At 47.9% G+C, this 27,558-nt stretch overlaps 13 protein-coding genes across 13 annotated transcripts; 6 read left to right on the top strand and 7 right to left on the bottom strand.

Moving 5' to 3' along the window:
* Positions 1-458: 458 nt before the first annotated feature.
* Positions 459-777, top strand: N7484_001281 (uncharacterized protein; the record flags this gene model as incomplete). Its single annotated transcript, XM_057111701.1, has 2 exons — positions 459-487; positions 549-777. The coding sequence occupies 2 exons, from the start codon at positions 459-461 to the stop codon at positions 775-777; spliced, it is 258 nt and encodes an 85-aa protein (XP_056976438.1).
* Positions 778-3,013: 2,236 nt separating this feature from the next.
* N7484_001280 (MARVEL domain-containing protein) lies at positions 3,014-3,721 on the top strand (the record flags this gene model as incomplete). The annotated part of the gene is made up of 4 exons (XM_057111700.1): positions 3,014-3,160; positions 3,212-3,324; positions 3,384-3,509; positions 3,586-3,721. 4 exons carry the CDS (start codon positions 3,014-3,016, stop codon positions 3,719-3,721), a joined length of 522 nt encoding a protein of 173 aa, XP_056976437.1.
* A 156-nt stretch (positions 3,722-3,877) lies between these two features.
* On the bottom strand, positions 3,878-9,099 carry N7484_001279 (uncharacterized protein; the record flags this gene model as incomplete). Its single annotated transcript, XM_057111699.1, has 11 exons — positions 3,878-3,970; positions 4,183-4,567; positions 4,619-5,082; positions 5,148-6,080; positions 6,143-6,512; positions 6,569-7,164; positions 7,227-7,470; positions 7,526-7,869; positions 7,954-8,405; positions 8,492-8,574; positions 8,624-9,099. 11 exons carry the CDS (start codon positions 9,097-9,099, stop codon positions 3,878-3,880), a joined length of 4,440 nt encoding a protein of 1,479 aa, XP_056976436.1.
* Positions 9,100-9,514: 415 nt separating this feature from the next.
* On the top strand, positions 9,515-12,132 carry N7484_001278 (fungal specific transcription factor domain-containing protein; the record flags this gene model as incomplete). The annotated part of the gene is made up of 9 exons (XM_057111698.1): positions 9,515-9,572; positions 9,630-9,791; positions 9,840-10,000; positions 10,058-10,298; positions 10,357-10,622; positions 10,684-10,698; positions 10,752-10,937; positions 10,989-11,461; positions 11,559-12,132. 9 exons carry the CDS (start codon positions 9,515-9,517, stop codon positions 12,130-12,132), a joined length of 2,136 nt encoding a protein of 711 aa, XP_056976435.1.
* Positions 12,133-13,253: 1,121 nt separating this feature from the next.
* N7484_001277 (uncharacterized protein) lies at positions 13,254-13,436 on the bottom strand (the record flags this gene model as incomplete). The annotated part of the gene is made up of 1 exon (XM_057111697.1): positions 13,254-13,436. One exon carries the CDS (start codon positions 13,434-13,436, stop codon positions 13,254-13,256), a length of 183 nt encoding a protein of 60 aa, XP_056976434.1.
* A 191-nt stretch (positions 13,437-13,627) lies between these two features.
* Positions 13,628-15,980, top strand: N7484_001276 (Zn(II)2Cys6 transcription factor; the record flags this gene model as incomplete). Its single annotated transcript, XM_057111696.1, has 6 exons — positions 13,628-13,827; positions 13,878-14,687; positions 14,748-14,814; positions 14,865-15,283; positions 15,331-15,504; positions 15,557-15,980. The coding sequence occupies 6 exons, from the start codon at positions 13,628-13,630 to the stop codon at positions 15,978-15,980; spliced, it is 2,094 nt and encodes a 697-aa protein (XP_056976433.1).
* Positions 15,981-16,639: 659 nt separating this feature from the next.
* Positions 16,640-17,877, bottom strand: N7484_001275 (tyrosinase family protein; the record flags this gene model as incomplete). Its single annotated transcript, XM_057111695.1, has 5 exons — positions 16,640-16,887; positions 16,942-17,321; positions 17,376-17,472; positions 17,545-17,713; positions 17,848-17,877. 5 exons carry the CDS (start codon positions 17,875-17,877, stop codon positions 16,640-16,642), a joined length of 924 nt encoding a protein of 307 aa, XP_056976432.1.
* A 607-nt stretch (positions 17,878-18,484) lies between these two features.
* Positions 18,485-19,932, bottom strand: N7484_001274 (FAD-binding oxidoreductase; the record flags this gene model as incomplete). Its single annotated transcript, XM_057111694.1, has 2 exons — positions 18,485-19,249; positions 19,303-19,932. The coding sequence occupies 2 exons, from the start codon at positions 19,930-19,932 to the stop codon at positions 18,485-18,487; spliced, it is 1,395 nt and encodes a 464-aa protein (XP_056976431.1).
* Positions 19,933-20,792: 860 nt separating this feature from the next.
* N7484_001273 (FAD-dependent oxidoreductase) lies at positions 20,793-22,378 on the bottom strand (the record flags this gene model as incomplete). The annotated part of the gene is made up of 3 exons (XM_057111693.1): positions 20,793-20,922; positions 20,991-22,096; positions 22,154-22,378. The coding sequence occupies 3 exons, from the start codon at positions 22,376-22,378 to the stop codon at positions 20,793-20,795; spliced, it is 1,461 nt and encodes a 486-aa protein (XP_056976430.1).
* A 661-nt stretch (positions 22,379-23,039) lies between these two features.
* On the bottom strand, positions 23,040-24,249 carry N7484_001272 (uncharacterized protein; the record flags this gene model as incomplete). The annotated part of the gene is made up of 3 exons (XM_057111692.1): positions 23,040-23,885; positions 23,948-24,076; positions 24,127-24,249. The coding sequence occupies 3 exons, from the start codon at positions 24,247-24,249 to the stop codon at positions 23,040-23,042; spliced, it is 1,098 nt and encodes a 365-aa protein (XP_056976429.1).
* An 818-nt stretch (positions 24,250-25,067) lies between these two features.
* On the top strand, positions 25,068-25,373 carry N7484_001271 (uncharacterized protein; the record flags this gene model as incomplete). The annotated part of the gene is made up of 1 exon (XM_057111691.1): positions 25,068-25,373. The coding sequence occupies one exon, from the start codon at positions 25,068-25,070 to the stop codon at positions 25,371-25,373; it is 306 nt and encodes a 101-aa protein (XP_056976428.1).
* Positions 25,374-25,588: 215 nt separating this feature from the next.
* N7484_001270 (oxidase ustYa family protein) lies at positions 25,589-26,398 on the top strand (the record flags this gene model as incomplete). The annotated part of the gene is made up of 1 exon (XM_057111690.1): positions 25,589-26,398. One exon carries the CDS (start codon positions 25,589-25,591, stop codon positions 26,396-26,398), a length of 810 nt encoding a protein of 269 aa, XP_056976427.1.
* Positions 26,399-26,542: 144 nt separating this feature from the next.
* On the bottom strand, positions 26,543-27,265 carry N7484_001269 (oxidase ustYa family protein; the record flags this gene model as incomplete). Its single annotated transcript, XM_057111689.1, has 2 exons — positions 26,543-26,994; positions 27,052-27,265. 2 exons carry the CDS (start codon positions 27,263-27,265, stop codon positions 26,543-26,545), a joined length of 666 nt encoding a protein of 221 aa, XP_056976426.1.
* Between the last annotated feature and the right edge of the window lie 293 nt (positions 27,266-27,558).

Below are 27,558 nucleotides of genomic sequence, written 5' to 3'. Positions count from 1 at the left end.
TGAACAAGAGCCGAAGTGATTTTTTGCACAGTCTTCTTGCTCGACCCAGTTGTCGTCAGAGAAAAGTGCAATGAGTTGTCAGGTGCAGGAAACCGACTGGTAGATAGGCGTCAACAGTCAGACTGGAGATGCGGATGATTGGATGTCGCTAGATTTATCTCTGGCACTTGGAAGATACCCTCTGCACTTGGGGAGTGCGTGTCTTAGCGCAGGGACACTAGAGGCCACTAATGCACTCGATATTTCCACAATGGAGCAAATGTAGATGGGAATAATATCCAAGGATGGATCATGTCCTCGATAGAGATGAATCACAAATGCTAGTCGCACCGCAGCGGCAGCACAGGCCCTATTCTATGAGCCTGGATCCGAGTTCTCAAACGTTTAACTTCGGAGACTTACAGTAGTCCACTGGAACATAGAAGTCCCAAAATAGCCATTCTCTTCCTCAGGGCAAGATGAAGGCCTATCCAGAAGAGATATCAAAGTAAGCGTTCCGTCATATTCGCACAAGTGCAGGGCTGGCATACCAATTATAGGTTTGATAGGCAAGACCACAATCCATACGTTGCTGATCAGGAAAATGACGGCTACATCACACCAGAACACCAGAATCGAGATGCAAGAATTGTTGCTCCCATCACGGTTGGTCCAGAGAATTCCAGTTGGCCTACACTGGAAGATTGCTGCAAAGATGAAAGCGATACTAATCAGCGCAACAAACGCAATACTGACAAAGATCATAATGCGAAGATGCTGGAAAATCCGACGGTATAGAAATAATATCGAAAGCTTGATCAGCCCACTCGACAGTATGTATAGTACCTGAGTCGCTAGTTGAATCTATATTGAGTCAATGCCCGTCTGAATCAAGCTATCAATTGACACAAACCTTTCCCAATATGCGAAAGTTTATCTCTGTATTTGGCTCTGCCTTGCCTGTTCCGTATTTGACTCCTGGGAATCGTCTTGTTAACGATATCTTCCTGCAAGAACGTATCATACTAACCTAAGCACGTAGAAATAACGAGGCCGATGGCAACTATGGTTGCGGCTAAAGCACACCAATCATCCAGGCCAGAAAGACGCAACATGAAGATACGCGCCACTAATCTCAACGCGACCACCACCACGGTTAAAAAAATCAGTATAGAAGTCACCAGTATGAGGGCTAACCCTCGATCTGGGGGCCCCTGCGAACTGTCAGCAATTTTTGTCGGTCGCATGAATAACAGTGAGGAAGGAGAGAATAATAAAAGCATACGTTTTCCGGTCCTGACATAGCGAAATATCCAGTGTTCCTTCGACTTTTTCTTCAATCCCGATATGAGGAAAGATTCGCAACCCGGAAGGATGAGGTTTAGCAGCGACAAACTATCACATATTGGAGACGCATAGTTCCTCTTGATCTTCAAGGCTTAGGATATTTGTTTTTGGGAAATTTATCATACCTGTCTTGTTAATTGAGATACGCAATGGAATCAATAGCCAGACGGACGACGTCATACAAAAAAGCACAGACGTTGATTTTGCCATTCTGCCATTTTACACTTGGTACCATTTCCGCTCTCAGAGCAACTATTACGCCGTCACTTCGTGGATCAAGTATTTAGTAAATCAAACCACATATAGATATAGCATTTTCGAAATGTAGTATCATTGCTAATTTGCCATGAGAGCTAAATTTTAGTTTGACGGCTTGGCTTCAGTACACATTCCAAGCTACGGTCTTTTTACCCGTTATGATTGATGCCCAATGGTAAAGTAGTCCTCTGTAGCCTAGGCAGGTTCTCCTGTGCGTTATTCTCAAATTCAATCCCCATGTTGCTTATCAATACTTTTAATCTAGACCTACCGTGGCCACATCTGTGCGACGGCCTGGCTCGCAACCTTGACTGCAGGAGATCTTCTCGAAACCTTATTTATCTGCGGCTTCGAGTCAAGCCATGTTTGCGCTTCTTTTTGTTTTTAACATGACCATAAGGCATTACTAGCTTGTTCCCAGCACACTGAACTGCCATCCATCCTACATTCGCTAATGCACGACCTGTTGTTTCGCGAGATTCCGGTGGGAATCAATCTTTACCCTTTATTTATCACTACTCCTGGCCATCAATACGAGTATTGAGGTAGTTAATGGCAAGTGAGGCCAACAAAGATTACGATCAGGGGCGACTGAGAGCGATTTGCCCCCATTTTACCACCCATTCAAAGATCAAAGTCGTTTATCGAATCCTCGCTTATAGCTCACATTTCCCTTGTATGCCTTGGAATCAAACCTCACGTCCCTTTACTCCGGTTCACAGTAGATAAATTCTCGATCCGAGGTTAGTTATGGGGATCGTTATACTGGGGTATCTGGATCTTTCCTGTTTCCTGAATTCAAATCAATTCCCCCCACAAAAGTCTATCGGTACGCCACGTGCATTCGGATTTCAAAAGTCACCGGACTGGGTTTGTAGCTGGATTCGTGGTCTGAGTCTGCATTAGATGTCATCACACTTCGGGCCTCAAAGCCTGCTTGGCAGAGATTATGGTAGGTCTAGTGACTCATTCGTGGCCACCCTGGAGATAACCACGTTGGAATGGTCCCGAGAGCAAGTCACTCCCCAAGAAACGACAGAGCAGACGTATTGCATATCGAAATACCATTTGGCAGTTTCATTGATTACGTCCTAAAGGAAACACATCCAAGCCGCACCATGTCAAAATGGTCGAGTGAATTGTGACTCTTCGCATATTATTCGCATTCAGATTGAGTTCCGTCGTACCTCCCTGACCAAAAGAATCTCATATTTCGGAATCGCTCTGCAAGGTTTGATTGGGTGGCCTTGTCATACAATGGGGTCTTCAGGAATCAACATAAGTGGTGAGATCATCGATATCGTGGATGATCCGGGAAATCCAAAATTTAAAAATTAGTCATCCATATATAAACCACATAGCCTGCTCCCAGTCTTGGGGTAAATTACTGGCCTTTTCACGTCAAGTAGCCTTGGGAATATATTTCGCAATGGAGAGCTTTTATCATCACCCCTTGGGTATTGTGGCCTACATCGCTCGCTTGATCCAGTTCATCAGTGCGATCGTCGTCCTTGGAATAACAGCATGGGCAGCACGAGATACGAAAACAGTCACAGTCATATACTCTCTGGTGATTGTATGTTGTGAACTACTTTACAATCGTTTATAGCGACTGACAAAAACGTAGGCTGCCTTGGCAATTGTTATTCTGCCGGTGTCAATAACTGCTAGCTTCGTCTTAAGACGTCGTACCTGGCATATTTTCCTACTATTTGCGACGGATACGGTTCTATCCTATTTGTGAGAAATCTGTCGATCAAGGAACTCACTTTCGGGCTTACAGTAACTAAATTCTCTAGATGGATTACCTCCTTCATTTTCCTGGCACTCGACTTCAATCAGATCAATTGCCGTATTCTGCGTTGGAACGGAGAGACAGTTTGCAGTCGCAAATATGCTGCAGAAGCATTTAGCTTCATTGCCTTGTAAGTGTATTTCTTAACTTGTTTTGTAATCTTGTGCCTACATTGAGGAAGGGAATGCTAAATTGATACCAAACAGTTTCTCAACGCTGGGAGCGATGATACTTGAGGTCATTTATATCTACTGCAGGAAGCAAGAGCCTTTGCAAGCCATGGAGCAAGGTCCGCATCATGAACAGGTGACCCAGAATCTCACCAATGCTGGCTTGCTCTAATTCAAAGGCGTACTTCGTGGACTACGATGTTTTACTTGTACGCAAATAGTGAGCTTCTCAGTAACGCGAATGAAACCATGATATGTACAGCTTTTTAGCTCTGCTATGTATGCGGCGGGATGTAAAAATTTTCAACAACTACAAGGTGAATGTTTTCTAGTCCCTTGATTGTCCTGACTTGCTGTCCTCGGATGTAGAGATAGAGGTGTAAACGCATAGGAAGACATTGACGCAATCATTTGAATCTGTCTATCGCATTCCAGTTCCATAACTATAGATACCTTGGTAGTTTACTAATAGTATATTATATCGACGCGAATAATCTATCGACCTATGCTATAATCAATACTCTTTCCGCCGACCAAAAATCACTAATTCGAGTTCCCCCCCTTGCCTGACAAAGCCTTCCATGCTCGACTAATCCTGGCCCCTAAACGCGAAAACCCAGGGCAGCCACGTACCCGAATATACCAGTACAACCCCAATGTAGCGAATACGTTGAAGGCAATATAAACCCACATCAAGCCAAAGTTCCTCCAGCGTTCGCTGTAGTATGACGAAACAGACGCCAAAAAGACATTTGACTCTGTCATAGAACAGAATTCACAATCAGCCGTGGCATTGGGGTTGTAAACTGCACCACCAGCTGTCGCCATGTAGTCTGCTAGATATTTCCCACAGGTCACGCCAGAAGGAGGCTGGACAAAGGTTAGCTCCAAATCAGAGCACTGAACATCGATATTTCCTAGTCCAGCAGAGAGCATGCCACTGATGAGATAGGTCAATGGTGAAACACGGTACATGAATATCCAAAACCCTGGAAGCAGGGTGGGAGAAGCCATGACACTGACAAAAGTGTTAGTGAAAAGCAATGCGTGGATCAATAGATTAGCTTACCCGCAGAAAATCAAGCAGAACGTAAACAGTAGCAAGGCTAGGATTGCACCAATCTCAGCTGTGGCGGCTGCAGCCACGATCATCGTGGTGAATGTGCTACAGTGCATCAAGAAAGCCCACAAAAGCAAGAACATCAAACCTCCCCTTTCGGTGACGGCATGTGTTGGAACCGCGTTTTGATTCATGCCAATGAGGTAGTAGAAGGGGAAGAAAGTGATAACAGCAGCCAATGAGTTCCAAGGCAGTTCAACGGTGACCTGGGCCAAAATGAATGCAGCCCAAGAATATGCCTTGGACGGACACTCGCGCACCTCGTAGAGGTCACGCTGAAGAATGAAGTTTGGCATTGTCTGGTAAGCAAGAAATGGAAATATAATGAGAAGCATGAAAATGGCAAACATCTGATGCTCCAACCCGAGCACAGTGATTTTAGTCTGCAAAAAGGAAAGTCCAATGAACAAAGCCTGGGAAAAAGGTGGATGGGTTAGTATTGAATAGAATTTTCGCACAGGACTGCCACCACACTCACAGTGATAAAACACATGGCCAACTTGGAATAAAGATAGGAAGGCGTTCGCCAGTACTGCTCAAATACACGTTTGGTGCAGAGTAGAAGCTGCATGTAGAACGGGCTGGCAAACTCCTGAGTCAGGCCAGTACTGAATTTTCCCTCGAGCTTCGCTTCCTTTTCCAAAAACGTCAAATACTTCTGGACTTTCGAGTACTCTGGACTTTTGCGCCAAGTCTCTGGCCAGTCACGGATTGTAGTGGTTCCTGGAGCAGCTCCGATCACTCGAAGCATCCACTCTGCCGGATTCTCATCTACTGCACAGTGCTCGACTCCGTATTGCTCGAAATAATTGGTCAGAGTCTGAGAGTTTTCTCCAATATCCCCAAAGTACACTGTGCGACCTCCAGCTGCCAATAAAAGAAGGCGATCGAATTGTTGAAAGAGCATTGCGGAAGGTTGGTGAATGGTGCAGAGAATAGCCTGTCCATGGTTGGTCAACTTTCGCAGCAGCAGCAAGATTGACCAGGCAGTTTGACTATCGAGTCCTGATGTCGGTTCATCCAGAAAGAATAGGAGATCTGGCTTTGCTGCCAGCTCCACACCAATTGTCAGCCGTTTCCGCTGCTCGACATTCAAACCCTCTCCCGGGACACCGACGACAGCTTCTGCGTAAGGTTTCATTTCAAGAAGGTCAATGACCTCTTCAACTGTTTGTAGTTTTTCCTCCCTACTGGCCGTCTCAGGCTGTCGGAGGAGAGCGCTGAACTGCAATGCTTCCCTCACCGTGGCAGTTTCAAGATGAAGATCTTGTTGTTGGACGTAGCCTATTCGACGCTGAAACGAGGCATCTCGCGGAAGGCCGTTTATGAAGATATCGCCACCTACAATACCTGTTCGTACTCGGTTAGCTAGCACGTCGAGAAGCGTGGTTTTTCCTGCACCCGAGGCTCCCTGGACCATGAATAAGTCTGTGAATCAAATATAGAGAGGTTCAAGGGGAACGCTATGCTTACCATCAGAGCCGTCAACGATCCTGGCTTGACCCAGACGTCGACGTGATCCGAAATTCTCCGTATCCCGCCTTTTATGGGGACATCATAAGTAAGGTTTCGCCAATGCAGAACGTTTGTTTGTTCTTGAATAGCAACTGTCTTGTCCTCTCCCACACTGCCTTGCTCGGTATCTATGCCGGGTTCTATGACTGCAGGACCCTTTTCAAATGCAGACTCTTCATCTCCCTGGTTTCTTTCCTTCAAAGTCGAGATATGCTTCCGCCTGAAGAGGAGAATATCGCCTTTGCCTCGGTCGGCAGTGATGTACTCAGCTGTCAAGACATACACAACCATGAAGAAGACAATATATCCGATCAGAATCCGAAAGTTTCTGTGTAACGAGTCAGCTAGATTCATCCTTTCAGCCGATACAATGGGAAGACAAACCGCCAGACATGTGAATAATAGTACCCATAATTCTCGTCAGCATAAAGGTTCCCGTTGACCACAGATGACCCAGTTGAGGCTCCAGCCACTGAACAAGTCCGTTCGGCACTTGTGATGTTCCCATAGCTAGGACCTTCGGGCACAAAGCTTTCGCAATCGAAATTCCGATTGTGAAACTCATTTGCAACCAGCGCCTCGTAGGAATAAGCAAGCGGATTGATGTAGTTAATCCAACGAAGCCAGCCCTGCATGTTGCGAATGGGAATGATGAACCCAGTGTACATCACCAGACCAATAACCAAAAGAGCAGCTGGTGTCAGAGCTTCGGCAATGGTCCGGGTCAATTGGCCAATTGTACGAAATATCATTGACATTGTCAGCGTTGAGGAGAAAGCGAATAGCAAGTAGATGACCACATGAGCAGACTCGTTTCTCAGATTAGCCATATAGTAGAGGGGAATGTTGAAGGCCACGGTTGACAGCATCTTGGAAGGAAGATCACAGATCATGGAAGCTAGAGCTTCTGATAGTGGATGGTAAAATGCATAAGTCGCATGCTTTTCAACAATCTGTCGCTGGGCGTATAGAGAAAGGATCTTTTATGGAAAGTTAGCTTTTGAGTGATGTTCAAAGTTGATTTGGCTTCCAGATCACATACCTCGAGAGAACTGTTGAGAGCGTTGAATAGCAATGCAAAGAAAAGTAGGATGCATCGGTTGTTAAGACTTGCACTGGTGTCTGCTAGGTCAAAGAAGACACTTCCAAGAATCAGAGACATGACAAAGTTACCGCCAACGGTAACGGCAAAGAAACTTATGTCACCCTGAATCCGACGAAAGCCTCGACGAATGCATAAGAGAACTTGCAAAGGGACTGAGATTGTATATGGTGAATGGGGCGTCCTGCAAATAATCATCAGTCTATGGGGAACTCCTCCAGGACACGATAGATTCTCACATAAATGAACTTTTCTCGGCTTTTCTGGACTCTTGGAAGCGAGTAACTGCAGGCCCTCCGACCGGATGTTCTTTGTCGAACTCGGTGATTTCCTGCATCAATTCTCTATTGAGAGCACTCTCCTTCCATGCCTTTGCGAATTCGTCAGGTGTTCGAGGAACACGATCTTCAAATCCGGCTCGAACCACTCGCTCAACGGGCATTGTGAGAGATGTAAGGAAGTCCGCAGTGGTCTGACGATCTGGGCAATGATATCCTAGTTCGATAAAGTATTCCTTGGCTTGATGTACCGGACCGAAGTAAATTTGACGGCCCTCGTACAAGACAGCAACTTTGTCAAAGATCTGCCCATAGAAAATCAGCATCCTAAGGTTGTATGTTGATATGACTCAGGAAGTAGACAAAGGAGAAGCAGGCGTGTCTTGTACCTCATATGATTCCTGAGAAGCCTGGTACAGGGCCACAATTGTGGCTGTACTGTTGATATCCGCAGCCAGACGAAGAGTTTGAACAAATTTCAAGGCTGTAGCACTGTCCAGTCCTCTGGTACTATTGTCCCAACATTGGATAGGACTTTGTGCAAGCGCAACCTCAGCAATACTGACTCGCTTGCGCTCACCACCGCTGACACCACGAACAAATTCATTGCCCACTTTGGTATGAAGGGTATGGGAAAGACCAAAAATGGCCATGATCACATCGCGCACATGCTGCGCATATTTCTCGCGAGAAACACCAGGTAGTCGATTGCTGGGAGCTTTTGCTAGAGCCGCATACAAAAGCGTCTGTCCAACAGTTAAGTGGGGGAAATGCACGTCTGTCTCGGCTTGGTAGATGACATCACCACGGAACTGTCTGCGCATTGCTTTGCGAGGAATTCCTGAAAGACGAGACTTTGTCAGACTTTAGATTAGAAGGGGTTATGATTTTTAGATTAGAAGGGGTTATGATTGAGTGTTTGTTTACCCTGATAATTGAACTCCGTGGATGCATCCAAGTAAAGCCCCTTTGTCTCTCCCGCAACTGACTTCAAAAATGTTGAAACTCCACTATCAAATAATTAGATCAGAGGTCATATGGAGGAGCTCGACTACCTACCTGCCCGGTCTTCCCAACACAAGTAGCATCTCACCACTTCGAAGCAAGCCGTTGTGATCTCTCAAAATCTGAATCTTCTGATCCTTGCGATTTATCAAACCCGTCAGGATGTCGGTCACTTGTAGTACAACGTTCAGAAAGTCCTTTTGGTAGCTAATTGGACTGCCAAAGCCATGCACACTCAGATTCTGGAACGAGACACCGGCCTTTCGCGGCAAGTACCGTTCGGCATCAGTGGACATCAACGCAATCACGGTTTCGGCCCAGTGCTTGGCACTGAAACTCGGGGAGCTAGGATCAAGCTTGGGGTCGTTGGAGCCATGGAAAGGGCTAGATGCAGGGGCCGCATGGATAGACGTGTCTGTCAATTGCCTAGCGAGCCTCGCAACTCTTTGCCGATTTTCTGGCGAGATATCAGCGGGCTTTTCTGGCTTCTCGTCGGAGCTTGAAGTAGACCCGCCCCCGGCGGAAGACATGTTGAATCTGCGGAAATGGCGCGCAAAGGAAAAACAAATGTGCTTATGAGTATCATAAGAGATGTTCGGTCGAGTGTAGATATGAAAAGCAGCGGGTTTTCAAGGTCATATATAGTTGATCTCGCGCATCCGGTCATTACCGGCGTTGAGCCCACTAGCGTCATTATGCATTCGAATATATTAAAGGGGATCATAGTGGCGATTCTATCTAAACAATTAAGCATGTGTATAAGATCTCCACCCTGTTTATTGTTTACCAATTTCGGAGCCGAAGGGTGTGGGGCATCCAACGGCCGAATGAACCGACATGATTGGATGCCTCAATCTTCCATCGGCGCCGAAGGTGGGAACGTCTTAAGAGGTCCCACGCCCGCGTGGCCTCCGTCTCCGATTTTGTGCTTTTCGATCATTCACGATGGAGATGTTACTGCACAAGGCTTGCGATACATGCCGGGCCCGGAAGGCCCGATGTAGTAAGTGCTGCTCCGGCTGTACGGTCTATCTGAAGATCCGCTAACGCCGGAGACCAGAGACGAGTGGCGCCGATGCTTGCGAATTCTGTCTCGTGAGTAGATCAGCTATTCAATTTCCTGGTATTTTGAAGAATGACGAATATGACGTACAGTCGCGCAACAGTCCGTGTAGCTTTAGCTACGTCAAACAACCCAGAAAGCGCAAGCTGAGCCAGCCAGGTAACGTGTCACCTGGAAATATCTTGGAATACCGCTCACGAATACCAGGGGAGCTGCCAGTAAGGTCTGGGACTATCCCAGAGAGGCATGAGGCTTTTGACTCCCAACAAGTTAACCGCAGCGGCACGTTGTCTATATTGTATATCGACACTTTGCTTGCCGATAGGCAGGCCTCGCGCATTCGTAGAGGTGTCAATCATCCTGATCAAGTATGGATTACTTTTCTGGGCACTGTTTTATCTGGCTGACCGTAGCGTTTGGTCTAGTTGATGGCGTTATGTGGCCCAAACCCCAACATATCCTTTTTCCCGGAAAAGAGAGTTCGTTTGATCAGTCAAAGACTTGGCAACCATCGACTCGAGCATCTGCTCGAAGAGATCCGAGAGCTTGTAGCATCCAGAGTAAGGCTTGCTGCTTCTATTCCAGGATCTAAGGCGTTTCAAGGACGCCAGTCAGAGCCGGCTCAGCAAGTTCTACCTCATGAGTCGTTTAAGGCGCATATCCTTGGTTGGTATATCGACACTGGCCTCTAAGATATTGAGTCACTAATTGGCCATTGTTTCAGTGTATTTTGAAATGGTCCACCCTTTGTACCCTTTCCTTTGTGCTAAGACCTTCCAACGCCAAGCGTCAGCTCCAAATCTATTGAATCTTCTGGCCACAGACAGAGCCTGGGCCGCACTTTACTACGCCGTCGTAGCCATTGGCTGCCAATACAATGAAGGTGGCAGTTTTGAAGCCGGCGTCGGTGAGGCGTGGACATACTTTGAACGCTCATTATCACACTTTCAGGACATTATCTTCTGTCGTGGATCGCTCACGGCGGTGCAGGTCTGTTCTAATTCCATTCCATGATCCCGAGAAAAAGCTAATCGCATTCACGAGCTCTCAGGCGCTTATGGCAATGGTATGAAAAGTTGGTCCTTGGTGCGAGTGTAGGGTGGGTGCTAAGATCTCTAGGCGATCTTTTCCTCGACCCCATCAGCTTTCCAATTCGAGCCTCTTATGCTGTCGGAGGCTGCAATCATGGCACAGGGACTGGGCTATAATAGATCTAATAGCCTCAGTGAAGAGTCACACCGGCGAACGTTTTGGGTACTGTATTTCATGGAGAAGGTCTCCTGCTTCATGACAGGCAAAGTTTCAGTGATTATTGCATCCACGGCCTTCCTGGAATCTCGTTGACAATGGATTCAGGTCTTGCACGACTCAAATATCAGCTGCGCTATCCCAGACGTGAAAGTGTCGACTTTTTATGACTATGATTGGTTTTTCAGTTTCTTGCAATATGGTCGTCTGGTGTCAAAGATTCATAGCGACCTTTTCACTATAAGCTCGACCAATCAGCCGGTTGTAGACTACAGTGCAAAAGTACAGGTTCTGCTCCAGCAGTTGGAAGCGTGGCGTTTGTCTAGTCCCATGAGGTTTCGTGCTGGAGAACAACTCAAGCCACGCTTGCTACGCGAACCACTTGCACAGACAGTTGCGCTCATGACACATTATCTGTACCTAAATGCATTGCTTACCCTCTCGTGGAAACTTCTACATTCCAGTGCCGCTCGATTGCGAACTAATCAACAGTTGGAGTTGAAGCGTGAGCTGATGCGTACAGCCCGATCTGTTTTGGAGTTAACTAAATACATCGACGTGGCTCCTTCGACGCCAATCTGGTAAGTCGAGAGAAAGAAGCTCTTGGACATGGACCGCTCACCAATACAATGGGGCGCACGCATGAATTCTAGTGAGTTGCTGATGTTTTAAATTTAGGATCCTAGGTGTGATGCCGCTCTCGTGCCTCCTGATTCTTTTTGACTTGGTAGTCCATAACCCCGAACATCCCGAAACAGGCATTAGCCTTGCTCTCCTTGACATTGCGGGTGGACACTTCAGCCGTTTAGAATTTGCAAGTAAGGGGACTTTGCCTGGCTCATTGATAGCGGAGTTCGCACACCTCGCACGGCAGTATGTGACCGAGAAACGACAAGAAAAGAATAAATGCAAAACTCCCGACCCAAGCACCAATGAACCAGGCCCCAGCATTCAACCTGCTGTTACGGAGACAACGGGGACCACGCAATCTGTTGTCATATTCCCCGGCGCCGAGGCGGAGAACTATAACCAGATGGCCGACTCGCTCCCAGCATTGTCTCAGGAACCATTGGCGCCCGGTCCCAGTACGACACCACTATGGACCCCAAACACACTTCATAAAGCCGATGAGCTATTTCTTCCTCTTATTGATGATCCGAGTTACCACATCGATGGGTTGGAGCTGCTTGGGATCGACTTGAAGGATTTATTCGACCACCCGTATCCGATCTTGGATGGCGTTGGCTTATAGGTCTAGATTTGATATATACTGCTTATATAGAGAACTACTCCATTCAGTTTATCATCACATTTCACATTATCTATAATAAGACGTATCATTAGATAAAGATGTGAAAGAGAAATAGTAAACTACTAGCAGGGGAAAAAGAGAAGAGGGTAAGCAGAGCGTATATTGATCTCGGGAGATAGCGTAGTGCCTATTGAGAAAGGAATGGAAAGGCATTGACAGGAAGAAGAGGAAATACGAGATAGGTAAGAGAGGCTAGAGACAAGAATAGTTCCAGGGCTTAGACACGATGTCTCGTACAAAAAGATGGATATCCAGAGCCTTCCAAGACTCTAAAGGATTCGCGTCATTTGCATCCTGTCATTTATGTACATTTGGTGAGAACAACAAGAGAAATCAATAAGAGCAAATGTCTGTCATAAATTTCCCTGAAAACCCTTGACCACTGAACGATCAGCTTTTACCTGAGAAGGTGGCATAGCTACATCCAGGTGTCATCTTCTGTACCACATCCTGGTCACGGGAGTCCGTCGAATCTTCTTTTGTAGTAGAAAGATTCCCTGCAACAGGGCTTCCGGAGTTGGCGGGCATCCCGGCACATAAATATCAACTGGAACAATTCGATCGACTCCGCGTACGACACTATAGCTGTAATGATAGTATCCGCCTCCATTTGCACAGCTTCCCATACTGATGACCCATTTCGGGTCAGGCATCTGGTCATAGAGTTGCCTCAAGGCGGGTGCCATCTTGTTGCATACCGTACCAGCAACAAGCATAACGTCGGCTTGACGCGGAGAGGCACGGAAAATGAGCCCTAACCGGTCCTGGTCGTATCTGGGCATCGATGCCCCCATCATTTCGACGCCGCAGCAGGCTAATGCGAAGGTCAAGGGCCAAAGGGACCCCTGTCTGGCCCAGTTGACAAGTTGATCAGATTTGGCCCTTCGTAAAAACTCGTTAGCATGAATAATAATTCAGGTGTTGGGGAGACAGCATACAGCATGTAGCCAGCCGCTCCTGACTTGTCGTGCGCCAATGCCGTGGAATTGGCGTGAAACTTTTGTCCACCACCCAAGCTACTAGCTGAATTGGTAGATGAGAACATATGCCCAGGCCCCAATCTAGGTCTGTGGTAGATCGTCTGGCTGGTGGTTGAAAGGGGCGTAGATGTCAAAAAGGAGACTGCTGGCCGACATGATACCTGAGTCGACAGCCTGATTGGAGGCACCAATTTCAGCCGAAGGAGCATTTTTCTGATATTTCCAGTGAGCAAAGCGGTAGTGGAAAACTCCAGGATCGTGCATGTTATTAGTTCATATTTATTTCATGACACGAAACGAATCGACATGGACTATGTACATACGAGGACTTCGATTCTTCACCAATCGGAGAAGCCCCAGCTCGGCGACTTGGTGGGGCCGGCTGAAGAACCAATCAAACTGCTGTTAGTTCGGCGATTACGTGGGGCATTATGATCATGTCATCCCAGTCGACAATGGGTGTTCTCAAGGCAGGCTATCACCTACATCTGGATATCTTTGTACCTACCAACATGCCAAAACATCCCCCAGCTAAAGTGGCTTGCCAGAGATGCCACAAGCGACGCGTCAAGTGCGACCGAGGTGAAGGCGTGTCTTGCTCTCAGTGTCGGATCACCCGCACCAACTGTGAACCCATTCTATCTCGTCGTGGACGGTATGCGCTTTTGAGAAGTGGCAGATGACCAGGTTTGACCTTGAATATAGGCACCGCAAACTGCCATTCAATGATTTGTACACCAATTCGCATAAGCTCACATTGCCAACCGTGAAAGTTCTGCCAGTCGCTGGGGATCCTAATCCAACTCACGCAATCAATGAGCACGCTAGACGACGGGAAGACTGTGATATCAGGCTCCCTGATCTCGAATCAAGCTCGAGGGTCTCTCTGCCGGCTCCTCGCCTCACTGGCCGAACTTCGTACGTCGCCGACTCCTCTAATATCAATTACCTTATTCGAGAGTTCGGACACCCGGATCAGAATTCCACGAATGTCCCTCCTATCGAAGAATACCTGCACAGAGCCATGATAAAGTGGATTGATCCACCAACAAAAGAACACATCCAAAATCTCCGCGAATCTACAATCGGGCGTCTGAACAGCGACGGGTCTTTCGATCTGCCGCCAGAAGACTTAAGCACCACTCTGCTAAGTGTCTTTTTTCAACATGCTTTTCCCTTGATCCCAATTATTGACCAAGAAGATTTCATGAAAAGTATTGAAACCGGCAGTGTGTCTCATCTCTTATTAAATGCCATATATATGGTTGCCACAATCTACTGTCCTGAGCCTGTCATTCGTGAAACTGGCTTTGCGTCTCGCTTTATCGCTACTCTGACTTTTTATAATCGAGCCAAGGATATTTACGATTTTGGTTACGAAAAGGATGCGGTTTCAGTCATCCAGGCAACTTTTCTCTTTGCCCATTGGTGGAGCGACCCGCTTGCACAGAAAGATCCTTGGTATTGGCTGGGTATCACCGCGGGAATGGCACAGTCGCTTGGTATGCATCGACTGTGCGTAGCGAGAACATCTCAGCTCTTTTTTAGTAGCGCCGATAAGCTAATATCTTTCAGAAAAACGTACTCTCACCTTCAGCCGCGACAGCGCAGGCTTTGGCGAAGGTTGTGGTGGATAATCTATGTATGTGTATACCTACAACACATACTCGCTGAATCTAACTGAAATTCCAGGCCACGGACATTAATCTTTCCATGGGGCTTGATAGGGCACCCCACGTACATCACAACTTCTGTGAAATATCCTCACTCACAGAAAATGATTTCGAAGAATCCTCGGGCCCTAGTTCGAAGGGTTTCCTCGGAGGAACAGAATGCGAACGAAGACTTTTCTTGATAAATTATATCGAGCTTACCAGAATAGGTATCGTACCACCGCGCTGCAACCTAGTCTGTTATTTTGATGGCTCCCATCTCGTTGCTGAAAATTTCACAGTCGAAGTTTGCCACCCTTTGCAATTGTCCAAGGGACCTTCATCCTCGCCGAACGGTTTTCTTCAGCAAATCTCGCATTGGTCTACCCAAGTTCCGTTCGAATTGCGAATCGAATCCTCGAACAGTGTGTGGGCCATATTGACACAAATAACCTACAAGTAAGTATACTCGATTCTTGGCTTCCGGATCATTGTCATGCATACAGACTCATCATCAAACATTTCAACAGCCAGTATCAACTTCTTTTCCGTCGAAAGAGTCCTGATGCCGCGCAGAAAATGGGCCCCGGCTCCGAAATATTCCAAATATGCACAAGGATTTACCGCATGCTCGAGGACTTGGCCACAAGGCGCATATTGTCCTCTGTTGCCATTCATGCGTACGTGAGAGCAGATTGGGAGCCAAGGAAACAACTGACATATTTCTTTTAGACTGCCCACTGTAATGTCTACACTCTGTTTCCATATCGCGAATATAGGCAGGGGAGAACCCCAAATCAGATCCATTTCCGAGCATCGAGCGCGCTTTTGCTTGCGCATTCTCAAAGACCTACGCGCATCGCAGCCGATTATTGCTTCGGTTTACCCCTTTTTTACATCAATGTTCAGGCGACACTCAGGTGTATCTTTCCCGGAATCCGAGAAAGCTTCAGCAGGAAACCTGCAACTGATCCACCAAACAGATGAAATTGGAACCTTCACTTCAGATGTTGCATCTACCCCGGAAGAAGACGCTTGTGTATGGGAGGAGCTTCCGCACGATGACAATTCGGATGTTATGAACTCCGCATTTCCGTTCAGCTATCTTTTTGAAGATGCTTTTCTGAGTCCGGCACTTGATGGCTCTGCAATGTGATACATGTAAACAATTGGCAAAGTTCAAAGTTCCCCTAGATGAAGATTAATGAAAAACATGTATTAGGCTTTCAATCAGATTTTGGATGGACCCAGAGCGGGTCCCTCAGACTCCCGCCCACCAACCACAGCGAAGCGAAGAAAAAAATTCTTGTCCACTGCAATTGACCGAGTCTCTTCAGACCAAAAAAATTGACCGACGCAGGGGTCGAACCTGCAATCTCTTGATTCGTAGTCAAGCGCCTTGCCATTGGGCCAGCCGGCCTTGATGAAGGATTGTTTCCATGTAAATGACATCATGAACGTGGTGAACCACTCGCGGCAATTGTCTTCAGCCATATTGTAGATGATCTGCAGAATTAGGAGAAGTTCCGCACTGCGGTCGATGATGGAATGACCTTGGGCATACTGATGGATCGAAATTTGGATTATTTATCGACAAGCGAGTTGAGTCGCGAGTATTTCGAATCTTTATCCATAGCAATCATGAGCAGGTACAAAAACGCAATTCAGTGGATATAATGCAATGTATGAAAGAAGCTGTAATGTCGTCCATGGTAGCACAATGATGCCATGAGGATGCCGCTCTTTGTTTGGACAATCATTTCCGCAACTCCTTAAGTCCCCAGGTAGCGCCATGTAGAGGTGTATTCTTAGTATTCAGCGTGAACCTACTACGCCCACATCATACCGGTAACATAACACATCTCCTTCCGTATCCATCAGATCACCGACACTGGGATCAAAGGGTAGGAAACCGCCGTACTCGAGCAAGTCCGTAAGCACGCCCTCCACATCTCCATCAAACTGCGCAGGGCCATTATACTGCGAAAATCTATCTCCGGAGTACTTCTGCCAGCTCCACCAAAGACGATCAATCTGGGAATGATGTAGAAAGAAAACGGGATCTACCGACAATTAGATATACCATCTTACAATGAAAGGGTACTGCAATGACTCACCATTAGGCGCTGTAATTCTTCGGAAATCACCGTGAACAAGAAATGGAACAGTGAGATGAGAAACATCCTCGACGTGCACGGTGAAGTTGAAGAAGTTCGTTTCGTCCACAACCACTGCCTCTAGTATCTCCGGCTTGACTGTGCGCGCGCTCACTTCTTCCGCGGTAGCCACGTCTAGAAAGCCACGAGATAGGCAATGCGGCCGATACTCGCCCTGATACCATGCGGGTGTCCAGCCAGCGAATGAACCGTTTCTTACACAATGTCCTTTCGAAACGCCTTCCGGGCCTGTTGGGTCACCATTAGGCCCGAATCCGGCATCAGTATCCCAAATCGGTGATTCGAGGACGTTCTCGTGGTCTTTTGACCAATCCCAATATCTGTCGATGTGTTAATGCGACGAAGACTGCTTTAAATGCTTGGCGTTTGCTCACGGTAGAGTTCCTTTATAGCCGCAATGGTCTTTCAATGCCTTTTCGTACGCATGGATGAAATAGCGGTGCCATGGGAGGAAGGGGGCAGCGTCGTGTGCTAATTGGAGAACCAGGAAGACTCATTGTAAGCTTCAGTGTTTAATGCATGAGAATATAAATTCTGGCTTACAGTAGTTGCCGATACGGCTATGCAAGTACGAAAAGTCATCATGGATAGAGACTCGTGAATCAGTCGGCGATTGCGTCCGCGTCAAACAGACTGCCGCATCCACATATGCTTGTCTCTCAGCCTTGCTGTATGTCCTCCACTCTCGTCGAATACGGGGGTGCCGGCAACCCTTTGGTGTTGCAGTAGATAGAATGACCAATGTCACCGACAGCGCAGAGATGATAAGAACAAGCAGCGGGATCAATATAGGTCGATGTATATATGACCAATATGATTGCTTGCTCGTCCACGACAGTTTATCACCTTTTTCAATTCCATCGCTGGATTCATCATGGTTTTGGGGATCTGCTAGTAATGAATAGCGAGCATCCTCTTTTTTTGATGAGAACATCCCGGCGTGGGGGAGACCACAACATCGAGAGTGTGTAGAATAAGCCTGAGGTAAATCGCAGATTAGGGCCACGCTTTGACATCCGGTGGGATGACGGATTCAGGTCTTGCATTGCATGAGTAGCGCGGGATGTCCCGCCTGACGGTATTGGTGGTGAAATACAGGATTCGGTAAATTTCCCCACTCCGGTCCTGCATGCGCCACGAAACATTGTCTCGCTTGAAGGAATATTTAGTTCGTTGTGATCTGCATTAATGTCAATACGAATATTACAAGGAATTTAGTCGTGTCTGACTGCATTATCATGTTAGTGGAGATCCCGAGTTGGAAAACGTTTCCGCGCTCTCTTCCAACCTTGGAACGGAGGCCGAACAATAATATAACTTGGCTTTGAGTGTTATCTTCGCACTAAAAATAGAGACTGCAGAGCATGTACAAAACGTGTTATAAAATGCATCATGATCATTTACTAAATAATTATCACCATTATGTCCGACGTCTTCCAACGCACAAAGTACACGAATATGTATATTTCTTTAAGTCTTCTTTCTACTCCAGCGAGGGCACAGTCAATCTAAACACATTCTCCGGATCAAACTTCGCCTTCAGATCACGCAGAGCCCCAGCTCTCTCTCCATAAACTGTATCAACCCACTTGGCCGCTGACCCAGCATGGGCCGAACTGTAAATCGACACATAAGACGTAGGCAAAATACTCCCAGCAGCAGCTTTCTCCACCTCATCTGCCATCTTCTTCCCCCAAGCCTCAGACTCAGCCTGCTTCTCAGGTGTGCCTGCATACGCAAGAATCTCAAGCATGTAATGCGGTTCCCTCGGCCCGAAGACAGAACCATGTTCCTGTTGTGCTGCAGACGGGCCACGCAGCTGGTGGAGGGAAAACATGGCACCCGGATCATTGGGTAGAATACTAAGGTGACGCGCGATGGTCTCAGCGACTGCTGGTGTGATGTTGGAAAGATTCTTTGTCCAGCTGCATCCGTAAACTTTACTAGGAACGTGTGCACCTGCGCCACCAATCCATTCTGGGATTGTGGTGGGTTTGACCATGTTCATCTTTGCTGGGCCTAGGGCGGCGATCTTTTCGCTCCATTGTTTTCCTTCCTCGAGGTCTGTGCCGCTCCAGCAGAAGAGGGCGGCGAAGGCGAGGCCGCGAGGAGATTGGAAGGTGACGCGTTGGATGGTGAGTTGTGGGGGTAGGCCTTCTGTGTCCAAGAGATTGTTGTAAGCTGAATTGAAATCGGTATAGGATTTGACGATATCGCTTGAGTCAAAGATGATGGGGCCCGCGAGGATCTAGAACTGGTCAGTATCGATACTCACGTTTTCGAATGCTCTAAGATGCTTACGCCGGTAAGAGGGTAAACCTTGATGGTGAGGTCAAGGATCACACCGAAAAGACCGCCTGCGCCGCGAATACCCTCCAGAAGAGCACTGTCAGCTTTGATAATCTCTCCATAGGGGTTAACAAGTGTTGCGCCAATAATCTGGTCCACACCCAGACCCCAATGCGATGAAAAAGGCCCATAGCCGCCATACGAGGCCCAACCGATGTAGCCCACTGTTGGAATGGTTCCAGTCGATGTCGCCAGTCCCTGATCCCAGAGCGCATTGACCAACTCGCCTTGCAAGATACCACCGCCGACAGTCGCCGATTTGCGGTCCTCGGCCACAGTGACGGAGTTCAAAGCTCGTAGGTCTATGAGCAATGCATCTTGCACCAGAGCAAGACCTTCCAGGTTATGGCCGCCGGAACGTAGTGTGAAGGGGATACCGCTGGACTTTGCGAATTTGATCACAGCTGTGACGTCAGCTGGCGATTGCGGTTGGACAATGGCAAGCGGGATATCGCGGCGCGAGCCGTTCCATACTTCTCGCGCGGCGCTGAATTCGGCGGAGGAGGGTGAAATGTATTTAATGGTGGGGTGGTCTGGGAGGAAGTCTTGGACAGCTGTCAGGTGGGCAGCGGTGCTTGACATGATGCAACTGAGGGGGAGTACTTCTTTATTCAATACGGTATTCAAAACAACAAAATTTGATATAATTCGCTTTCAGAGTCTAGGGTGCCACTGTTGAGGATGGACCAAATTTTAAATAGGAGCTGGCATGAGATGGGAATGCAAGAGGAGCATGGAGTTAACGGAGCCTACGATGAAAGGCCTTACTCTGCAATGAGGGGCAAGGGTTTCAAATGGCCAGGGTTTGCAGAAAGCCCTACATGATGGCAGGTGGGACGATGGCAGCATATCCACAGAGTTGTACCCACATATCCACATGTATCCACTCACAGTGATCTACTGCACAATGGAGCCTTTACTAGTATTTATGCTGATCATCTGATACCGGGCACTGTGTTAAATTCACGAGACAACACGTGATCCGTCTCCGGACCACATGGCAACATGTAAGTCATTTCCCTTACTTGAACAACGAAATATATGGTGAAAAGTGGATTGGCACAATGTTAAAATCTGCAAACAGTTGAGGGGTGCACGGATCAGGGCAAACTCCGGCGCCACTTTCACATGTATGATATGCCGTCGACCCCTCATTTGGGGGCCAACATTCTTTGTCTATGTAAGACCTAGCGTGGAAGGGACTTGCAATCATCTAGCCGCGGGAAGCTATAAATTGGGGGCTAAAACAAAAAAGGAAAATGCGATAGCAAGATTAATGTACGTACATGCCATGGTCGATCTCCGGTAAGCCCGAGCACGGAGATCCGGCTGTTGATATAACTGGTCAATAATATACAAGGATGTTCTCCTGAAAGACAGCCTTAGAATGGCTCGGTCTCACCCCACCCGCCTCAATATGTCCAGTGCCACTTCCTACCTGGTCAATTCAGGGGGAAGAATTGATTAAACTTGTTTTGGGGGTCATAGAATAATTTCAGCGCCCTGAGCACGGACACATTATCGCCGTAAATATCCTCGAGTGACTCGTCACCAAAGGCAAAGTTGATGTACCTGCAAGTTTTAAGCATGTAAGCAAGATGGCTTGCGCCAAGAGAAAACAAAGAAAGTGGAGAACTTACGTCGAGTTTGACTTGAGTCCACTGGTCGCCCGCCAGTCATCACGAACCTGACTCGCCCATGCATTGGCGGTCTCGTCTAAACTTTCGTCCGTGTACCATGCAATGGCCACCGTATTGAAGCGGTTTGTAGACCGCCACGCGTATGCCGAGCTGTAGTCACCCTTCCTCTCGGCGAATTGCAGGCTGTAGGCTTCCATGAGAATAAGCGAGCTGCCGACGTTGTCCCCGCCATGTGTCGTGAGGAAGTTAACGTAATCGGTGTAGATTGTTCGCCAGGTCGTCGGATCCAGTTGTCCCTGTGCGGAGCCGTAGCTAGCCTTGCGGCCGCCTCTGACACAGAAGCTTTCGCTGCCAGCGTTGACCTCGTTATAAGGGGTCCACGTGGTGGTGTCCGCTTCAGGCTCCAGGTCAAATATCGAGGCAAAAGCTTCGCGGGCTTCAGCAGTGGCAGCAGTCGTATTCCCACTGCTCAGATAAAACGGTGTAACCATGAACATGGGGGTGTAGTGAGGTGCGCCTCCATTAGCGAAATAAAAGAAGATGGCCATCTTAGATGTCAAAGTCAAATCATTGACAGCAGACACGACGCTCTCGATCTTGTCCTCGCTGAAAATAAGGTTACCAACCCAAGCACCATTCTGAGCCGCAGGTGTGGGATAGGCCTTCATGACAGACGAAACAACAATCCCGAAATTTGCACCAGCGCCACGCATAGCCCACCATAGATCGGGGTGAGAGAATTCTGAGACATCAACAGTTCTCCCAGATGCCAGAACAACGCGAAAAGACAGGACGTTGTCCATCATAAACCCACGCTCACCCATCATGCGACTGTAACCTGCACCGAGCGTGGCACCCATTGCGCCTACACAATTGCAATTAGCAGCCACGACTTGCGTATTATGGGCGTAAGCAGCATCTGTCAATTCAGCAACGGTCGCACCACCTCCCACTTCCACAAGCGTACGTTCCGCATTGAACTTCACGCTATTCATATTCCGAAGATTGATCACGACGTCATTTTCTCCAAGGCTCCAGGTTGTTGTCCAGGCATTGCCGCCGGACTGCGCGAAGAACTTGACACCAGCTTGATTGGCGCATCGCACCTGCAGGCAAGAATTAGTAAGTGCATCGAATCAACTCGTGAAGATGATGGTACTTACCGCAGCTTGAACGTCTGCCTCGGTGGATACATTCACAATGTGGCCAGTACTGAACTCTTTATACTCTGTCCATCGGGGAATAATCACGTCCGATTCAGCGTTTATTAGCTTTGCGGAGTGCGAAAGCTTCGGTCGTAAGCAGCGTGCGAACCTGGTCCCGGCGGGGGAAGCAATCGCCGGGACTATGGCCAAGGCCAACCCAACGACGAAAAACAGGGAAGGCATGGCGGGAAATGAAAAAAGCAGAAAAGACAAAGGAAAAAGGTAAAAGGAAAAAGCAGGTAGCAAACGAAGATCTCAACAAACAAAAGACAGTAGGCAACCCCGGACAAAAAAAGAAGACTTTCGCGAGTCAGGCACAATATATACTTCTTGGCTCGAGTTGAAACAACTAAGCGCGTTCGGATTGAAAACCCAAGATCAGGGGAGCCGAAACAAAGCCACGAGGCCACGAGGGAAATCTGCATGAAAACCCACGCGAGATGGCGTACTTTTACTTCGTATCCAGAAGGATTCAGGCAATCGGATTACACCGTGTGGTGCGCCCCATGTAATCTCGCGTGGCACGCAAGGATAGATGAACTCAATATTTCCCCCGAGGGTCCAATCCTGTTGATTTCGTTCTCCGGTTCTGCTTCGAGAGGGAATATTAGCGAGTGTCAATGCACGGCGAAGGATCGTCATAGATTAACACTGTGTTGAGTTGGACTGTAGAAGCGAGCGGGGCTTTCATGGAAGCATACGCCCCACAGACGTAGAAACGTAACCATGGATAAATCCTTCAAAGAGAACCAAACTTTATGTCGTATAGGAAGTCATTGCGACAAGGATTGCCAAAAATTCATTAATTATATAGCCAAATTATCGGTAAAATGTATACAAGAATCTAAGCAGGCTGCTTGGGATGCGTCAGGAAATCTTGATCCGACCATGTTGTACTATGTTGCACATAGATCACGCCTTCAGTCGGCTCCTCTCTGTCATCAAACGATGAAGACCGCTGGATTTGAATCTGCACGCCCGGCGCATCCTGCGAAGCCATGGCGGGCATCTCGAAATCGTCATGGCGCGTATCCACACTACGCATGTACCCCGACCGGCGACCGGATTTACTGGACCCATAACTGGACCCGTATTGACCGGCGTATTCTGGGTAGTCTGCAGGACTGTCCTTCTTGCCGCGCATGAACAATGGGCGCAATGTCGGTAGACAAGCGCTAATAACAGCCATGACCAGCTCGACCACCGACCAGACAAACACGCCTGAAGTGTAGTATGTCTCGTCATTATAGTGCTCGATCAAAACCGTGTCGCACTGCACGAAGGAAACCAGCCGAGCGATACTAGATGCGACCGCTACTAAACCCAAGAGGAACATTCCCAGCACAGCCAGCCGTTGCCGGAGGCTCATCTTGATAGACAAGACAGGCTGGATGGGGAGAATGATAATCAAGACGTCGAGAGCGACGTCTGTTCCCCCAACCGCATTGTAGAGAACCAAGACATTAGTGCATTTGTTTCCGTAAAACCCCTCGACAAACGGAGTGACCGGGTTGCACTGGAAAAGGCAGGCGAAGAAGAATGCAATAGTCCACGCGATGACCACGATAATGTAGCCGAGACACACGCGCTGGAAAGTCGGCATTCGAAAGATGCGCCGGTAAAGCAGAATCACGGAAACCTTCGTAAATCCCAAGCCAAGTACTGATAACATATGTAAGGAGAATTTACACTAGATGCGAACCGTTAGTTTCGCGTTCCAGATTCATCCCTTGCTGTCGATCGCGAACGAACCTTTTCATAGATGATGAATCGCGGATCATCCAAGATTGGTTCCCCATTGGGATAAATTGCTTGATGCTGTCCCAGTTCGCCATGGATAGCTGCGATCAGATGCACCGTGCAGACGGCGAGAGTAAACGCCTGAGATGAATCAGTTCTGTAAGATGCGATCGCGCGATACTCAAACTTACCCATCCAACTAAGATGGTATAGTCATCGGCCCCGAGTCCAGCACGACGCATAAAACGTGCCCAAAGGCGCAGACCGACGAATACTGTAGGGAGAATAACGAAGACGACGCCTAAGGCTATCATCTCACCCTGTGTATACCCCATATCTCCAACCGACCGATCGCGATCGCGAATACGGGGTGAAAGTGGATGTGATGGTTAAGATTTTGCAGATGAGGGATGGAGGGCCTACGGCCAAGTCATACCAAGTCAAGCCCAGGCCCCGTAGGCTAATTCGAAATGTTCGGGCGGCTTAGTATAGTCTTAGTCGATCAGCGCCACTTGCATGTGCAGGCTATCTGGCTAGGAGAGTCCATGGGTCATATTCGTCATGATGGGGGCCAAATTTAGTGGTATGCGAGGGGGGGGGGAATCGTGCAGGGAATGGAAGGATTTGGATTTATGGTAGCTACGGCTCGTCTCAGTCTGTAGGATGCGAATAGAGTGATTTCATATTGCGCTTATAGTAACTTGTCACTAGTGTTCCTTCTGATGTCCTTTCCATCATCCAAGTAATTTCGGGGTAAAGCTTGGTGGACCTTATGGCGATTGGTGGATCATGTAGTGAGCTTACAGAAGTCAATCCTGCAGAAGAAAGCGACCTCCGCTTTGAAAGGATTCGACTGTCGTCGGTGCGCTAACCAGGACAGGCTTTTTCTCCTCTGGCTCCGGGCACGGCAGTCAGCACTGATGAGCGCTAACTAGAGCTGACTATTTATGTACTCGTTGGGCAACAAGTGTGGCTGCATCACTATGCAATCCAAAAACCAAGGCAACGGCCTACACGAAAGAAGGAAGGTGAAGAAAAAAGTGAGAATGTAGATTTCGTGGTGAACTAGACTGTGGGAAAGGAAGTTTGAATTTGCCCCAAAGTCATGACGATTATTGGCGGTTCGTAGATCATGGTGCGGGAGAGACCCTTTGGTAACTTTGTTGCGGAATCGCCGGCCACTCCCGTGACGGTAAAATGGGCCAATGCACCAATCAATCAATCAAGACGCCTAGGCGCATTAGCGCATCCTTCAGGCCCGCTAGTCTACACCCTGCAGCGTTGCAGTATTCTACTTGGCCAAATCCACCGGGAGAAGCCAACGGCCTTAGCGACGCCGTCATCATCGAATGAGCCGGAGGTGCTGTCCAAGTTTCGACGAATTTCCCACCTGGGCGACACGGACCGAGAGATGAAGCCATCGCGGGATTTGCTCTGACCACTAGCCTAAAGTTATCTTTGGAAAACTTTCCGCCTGTAATGTCATTTTGGTAATGGGTTTGGAACGCCTGTTTTACGCGAACAATACCGTCAACATTATCAGTACCATATACCCATACGTTTAGATGCCATGGGGACTTCGAAAAAACGTGAGACGCATGGCATGCTTGGACTTTCCCAGGGTCGTTGAATCGTCCATCACCACACGAAAACATGACCAAAGACGACGAGAGGTACCATCTCGCGCCCTCAAACGACGATGAGGAATCAATCAACGGCGAAAGATTACCTACCGTGCCCTCGCCACAACAAAGATGGCTGAAGCTCCATTATATCTTCCTCGCGTCGGGATACGCACTCCTCGTCTTGCTCTATGTCTTCCTCATAGTGAAACCTGACCACTTCTTCACATCCAAGCAACCAACAAAACTCATGCACTGGTCTCTCGCCACGCCATTCCCATCCCTCCACTCCGCCGGCGCCCTCGAATATGAATCCCGCACATTACCCGTGAGCATCCACAATAATCCATACGCAGGTAAACCTCGCCCGGAACTGGAAGCAGCCTGGCACTACATGTTCGAGCACACAAACATCCGGGTCACGAAGGAGGATCTGGACTACTATAATGTGACATCACTACAGATGACAGACCTGAACGGGAATGGGGGGTACTACGTTGGTCAGATGGGTCTTTTCCACGAACTGCACTGCCTGAAACGTATCCGACATTATATCTATCGGAGGCATTACCTGGCCAATTTTACGGAAGAGCATCTGGTGGAAGAGGAGGCGCATATTGATCATTGTATTGAGCTTATGCGGGAGACGATATTGTGTCGTGGTGATCCGACCCTTAGTGCGTTTCGATGGATTGACCCGAGTCATCATGATGAGGCGCATCTGACGGTTGATGCGCCCGGGTATCACACTTGTGTCAATTGGGAAAAACTGCGGACGTGGAATAATGCGCAGGCTGTCGATCCGTTCGAGCCAGGTGCACTTGTCGGTCCTGATGAGTGAGGTGAATTGGTGAGCAATTGATAGGTATATAACGTACAAATAGGAAATATAAGGCCATTTAAATGACTTTCATGTTGTTCCCGATACATGGTATTGCAGCTAATTTCATGTCTCGATTTTACACCACCTGGACTACTGTTCTTTTCATATATCATTAGACCAATTTTCCTCCGCCCATGCCTTAACACTATCCAGATCGCGACAAGTCCTTGTAAATCCCCACCCAGTCACACCCTTCAACTCCTTCGTTATCGGCTCCAAATTGGTATCGGCCGAACACATAAGACTTTGTCGCAGGTAGTCAAAGCAGTGACGGACATGATGCGGGTCAGTCATATGGTTCATCTGGGCGTGCTCCTCCATATCACGTGTGTGCACTCCATCAACGGAAGCATAGTAAACACCGCGGAGTGCATTCAGACAGTGAAGACCATGGTAGACGACCAATCCCGAGGTTTCGGGTGCAATTTTGTCATGTCGAACGAATCCCTTGCCTTTTGGGAACAACGAGTCCCAAGCGGCATCACTCTCAGGGGAGGGATGGAGGGTGAAAGTGCTGTTGTATTCCATGAATACCTTGACGTTGCCCTCCGGGGCTACATGAATAATGTCAGTGGACTGTGGGTTTTATTTTGTCACGTAGTGGTTTATACCTAGTAAGCCCTGGTGCGTCGCTGGTAAATGATTGCCCGTCACAACACCCAATCCAAAAATTGCAACAGCTGCAATGACACCGAAGGCCACTTTCCAGACGTTAAATCGCTTTGACTGGGGCTTCGAGGATTTGTAGCTTGTTTGATTTTCAAGATACCCATCTTCGCCGCTCATGAGCGGCTCATCGGGCTTTGAAGTGCTCTCAAAAGACATCTTAGCTGTTGATGAGTTGATACACGAGTAGGTATGAGTTTGAAGTGGAATTACCGTCCACCTTGGAGATAATCGGATAGGATACTAGTATGGGATATTATTCCGAAGCGGATCGGTATCTCCGAACGAATTGCATAAATTCTACGTAGCCCTGCGTATTTTCAAGGCTGTTCACAACTTTTATCTCTTGTGTGTGTTATCATCATAATTACCGGCCGAGGCTCTATGGATACCGCCGTCGTCCCAATTTGATTTTCGTCATTTATCCATACTGCAGATCCGCTCCAGGTCCG

The sequence above is a fragment of the Penicillium longicatenatum genome, assembly GCF_028827895.1.
Source record: "Penicillium longicatenatum strain IBT 33135 chromosome Unknown contig_1_segment0_segment0, whole genome shotgun sequence".
In the NCBI taxonomy this organism is placed as follows: Eukaryota; Fungi; Ascomycota; class Eurotiomycetes; order Eurotiales; family Aspergillaceae; genus Penicillium; species Penicillium longicatenatum.
The sequence above is the reverse complement of the archived record's forward strand: the minus strand, read 5'-3'. Positions and strand labels throughout refer to the sequence as shown.